Below are 4,187 nucleotides of genomic sequence, written 5' to 3'. Positions count from 1 at the left end.
AAAATAGTTGTTTTAAGATTTTTGAGATTGTAGAGCTGTTCACAAGATTTATGAAGTAAAACAATTTTATTTTTCGTAGCAGCATTTGAAAGATATTTTTTTAGAGGGTCTGCGAGTATATCTATGAGTTACATTGTGGAAATTTGAACACAAGATGGACAGTGAAGTTTAGTGAGAAGAAAGAGGTATTGAATGTTGGAATGTTGTGATTCATTCATTTTAAATAATAGATGAGTGAGGAGAAAGTTATTGAGAGTTTGGTGACTGTTTCTTGGTGAATGAAGTATTTATTGCAACTCTTCAATCTATGCTAACTTGCTAACATTGAGTTATTTGAAGACTAGAAAGGTATTGTTTCAATCTATTTTTTTCCCTTTTTTCCCTTTTTTTTTCCAGTCAATTGATGTTTCAAGGTATCACATGCAGAAGTTTGCTATTTAACAGAGCTTTGCAGGGGTTCTAGATCATCGTTTTTGTAGAGGATAGCTGTTAATTATATTTTTATTTGATGGTGTATCAAACAAAGCATTTATCTTGATAAGAGAAGGGTCGTTATGACAATTGCCTGATTGGACAAACTGAATCAGTATCAGTTCTCAAATCAAAAGAATCACACTTCAGAACTTTGTCAACTTTACTGTTGTTTTTGTGTTGAACACGCTAGAGCCGAGTAGTTTTCATAAAAAGAGCCTTCAGTACAGGTTAGTATCTGACGCCAATCAAATCATCTTCCAAACTTTTGTCATGTGCTCGGATTTTGTTGAGCAGTGGATTGAACTTTTGAATAGATTTTTTTGGTTAAGTTATAGTCGATGGATGCTAATCAATAGTTATTTTGTCCTCTTTATATTTTCGATAATCATGACCTATTGCTAATAATTGGATGTTTGGTGTGCGCGCGGGGGTGGGTTTTCCTAGTATCATATTTGAAGTCGCAGGTTTTGGCATGTCGATAAAGCTAATTCGTGACAGCTTGATAAAAGTTCTAAAGAGATGACTGTATGTTTGATGGGTCAATTAAAGGTTGTATTTGTTGATGCTGGCTCAAGCTGCAACCAACTGAGTGTAATCAACACAAACAAGTACCTCGGAAGACTAGCCACTAGGCAATTTAAGTGTCCGCATTAAATTGTTATTATACTTGGACTATGAATTTTGCTGCACATTACCATACATGTGAATTTGACCAGACCTCTGATATTATTCTAGTTACCATCAATCTAGATAGATGCAAAATTTATGTGTGCAGCTTCTATCTGCTGTATTGTTCTCCCCAAAGTTTCCTTTTCGCTTGTGCCCCCTCTCACTCTCTCTACTCTGTTCCAGATCAGTTCAAGTTGTTGGTAACAGTCATGTGCTGATCCTGAGCATCTGCTGATTGGTTAATATCCTTAACATGAAATGCTATATATGTCTTCTTTTATTAGCTTAACTAAGCGAAACCTTGAAAAATGCATTCACCGCTGCGTCAAATATGCTGATTTTACCACCCGCGGGTGGGACTCATGGTCAGCAGCTCTCCATGGAGGAGTGTATCTCTCCAGGCTATTGCCCGTTGTTGGTCAGGAGTTCGAATCCTCGTAGCCGCATTCACCTGGTTTCCCTTGGTTTAAGGATGGGGACGGAAACCCGGGGTTTTATTGGTCACCAAATCCAGCTCGGCCCGTTGTATGCTCACCAGTTCGCGTCCCAGTGGTCCCCACGCTGCTCGCCCGCGCTCTGCCCGTGGGGATGAGCCCCTGGTATTAAGGGTAGCTCCTTGTATATGTGAAGGGAACAAGGGGAATCGAACCAGGGCCGCTGGCGGGGCTCCGAAGGAGTTAAACTGAGCTGGGGTGACCAAGTTTCCCTTGTCATCAAAAAAAAAAATATGCTGATTTTGCTTTACGTCCTGTAACCCAAAGCAAACTATAGGAAAACATATGGCCATGTCGCTCAATCACCATGATGATGTAATCATAACAATCTCTTTGTGTATTCCTGTCTTTGAACAATGTGTTTGCTTCGTAGGTGTACCACTCTAGTTTTGTGGATGAGGAAGGAATGACCAAAGCTTGTGGGTGCCCTCTTCTTCCACTGAAAAGTCATATCAAGGGTCCTGCTCCAGAATCTGATCAAGGTTTTCCACTGATCCTCGGCTCCTCTAAACTTCTTTTCTCATACATTCTATATGTTATTTAGTTTCTTTCAATTAATGGCAGATAAAATCGACATTGTTGATGAAGCTATATCTTTCTTTCGGGCCAATGTCTTCTTTAGAAACTTTGACATTAGAAGCTCAGCCGACAAGCTCCTTATTTACTTGACATTTTACATCAACGTGGCCTTAAAGCGGCTTGAGGGTTGCCGAACATTGGCAGTTGGAACAAAGGCAATCATCACTTTGGGCCTTGAGAATATCCCAGTGCCTGGAGAGACAGGCTTTCCTTTCCCTGGTCTCTTTTCCCTTCCTCAGTCTGAGGAAGAAGCTGGTATGTTTCATTGTTTAGTGTTATCTCCTTTCAAAATTTCCCCCTTCCCTAATAATACATACTTGCGGTATTCCGTAAATTTATAATATCTTAAAATGCTATTTACCATTGATAATGGGAAAGAAGAAGCCTTCAAGAAGTAGTTAACCATGATGATTATTTGTCATTTCCCCCCCAAGGAAAGGTACCAACTATCAACAAATGTGAAATCCATATAGAAAGTAGGTGGATGGTTAGGCAACAGGGGAAAAGTGTCAGTTTGCCTATTCTTTTGGCCAATAGAGCCTGTGTAATTTGATAAAAGCAGGTGTGTGTGTGCGCCTCTTTTATGCAGAAAGCTTAAATAAAAAAGTAGCTTTCTGTAAGATTAGAAATTTGTAATGGCTATTTGGCTTCAACAAACTTTCATGGTCAAACAATCTAATAAGACATCAGTTTCCTTTCTGTGGTTTGAAAATTTTTCTTATAAATTGTTATTTTTCCAATCTACAGAGTTATTCAGGAGTTATTTGAGGCAAATCAGGGAAGAGACTAGCGGTAGATTGTTGAATTGTGCTTACCGACCTAATGGAACTCCAAACAAATGGTGGTTAGCATTTGCAAAGAGGAAATTCATGAACATCATCGTTCCAGAGTCATCGACCTCTCATGGGAGGAAGCCTGGGTACCATGGCATGTTGTGATCAACATCAAGTTGCATCTTATCTTCGTTAAAAAGATTTTACAGGATACATACAAAATTTCATTAAAATGATTGTAATACTAGTGCTGTATATAACTTTTGGTGAAAGGATGATGTTAATAAACTGGACCCCTTGTTGAAAATAAGATCAAGCCTTTATACAAGTAGGATGTTGCGGTTCATAATCTGAATTTTTTTTAGTTGGATATGCCTTCTGATTTTGCGTTTGAACTTTGGCATGTTGCTGATGCCTTGGTTCTAATTTCAGATTATTTCATCCAAAAATGATTATGCTGCCCCCATGTTGGTTTTTACTTTTTTTTTTTTTTTTTTTTTTGGTTTTTTTTTTTTTTTTTTTTTTTTTTTTTGGAGAGAATGGTTGTTTACGTTTATGCTATGTTCACTGCAATATATCTTTCAGAATTAAATTTTTATCCAGTGCAATGTATCTCTCAAATAGAAATTTAATTACTTAATGATGTCAATGGGGGAATGTCAGGGTACAATTCTGTTTAGAGGAGCGTGCATGGGAGCATGTTGTTCTGATTCACAAATTGGGGAGGAGCAATTACCAAAGTACCCCTACCCTGCATTTCATTTTGAAATTTACTCAAAACAAAAACTGAACCTTAAAACACCCCCTAGGCCGAGCCAGCGGTAAGAGCAACCCAAACGCACTTGACGTTGCACGCAGCCTTGCATAAGATTGGGCCGGGGTCGATGAGGCCGATGAGACCCGTGGCTCGAGGTGCGGTCGTGCAATGGTACTGAAGGCACCGGTCAGAACAAGTCTTGGGCTTATCGCAGTCGCCGGAGTCATCTTCATCGCAATCCTCACCGGCAGCTAATGAGCTCTGTGCAACGAGTGAGATTATAAGGAGGGCTGCGATTAGGAGCGCTCTCCTTGCTTTTGCCTTCATCTGTATCGCCGCGGCGGTAGAACTGCTGTAGATGAATCTGTGTAGATTCTGGTTCCTGGAGGAGGACGAGAGTTTTTTAAGGAGTCACGTTGAAGGGGATGTTTCATCCATGTT

At 39.6% G+C, this 4,187-nt stretch overlaps 1 protein-coding gene across 1 annotated transcript; it reads left to right on the top strand.

Annotated features, from left to right (window-relative positions):
* Positions 1–6: 6 nt before the first annotated feature.
* LOC109827471 (actin-related protein 2/3 complex subunit 3) lies at positions 7–3,320 on the top strand. Its single transcript, XM_020394476.1, has 3 exons — positions 7–2,119; positions 2,202–2,471; positions 2,964–3,320. Exons 1-3 carry the CDS (start codon positions 2,044–2,046, stop codon positions 3,152–3,154), a joined length of 537 nt encoding a protein of 178 aa, XP_020250065.1. The 5' UTR covers positions 7–2,043; the 3' UTR covers positions 3,155–3,320.
* Positions 3,321–4,187: the final 867 nt, after the last annotated feature.

The sequence above is a fragment of the Asparagus officinalis genome, unplaced genomic scaffold, assembly GCF_001876935.1.
Source record: "Asparagus officinalis unplaced genomic scaffold, Aspof.V1 AsparagusV1_Un231, whole genome shotgun sequence".
Taxonomy (NCBI): domain Eukaryota; kingdom Viridiplantae; phylum Streptophyta; class Magnoliopsida; order Asparagales; family Asparagaceae; genus Asparagus; species Asparagus officinalis.
Note: the sequence above shows the minus strand (reverse complement) of the source record. Positions and strands in the feature narration are given on the sequence as shown.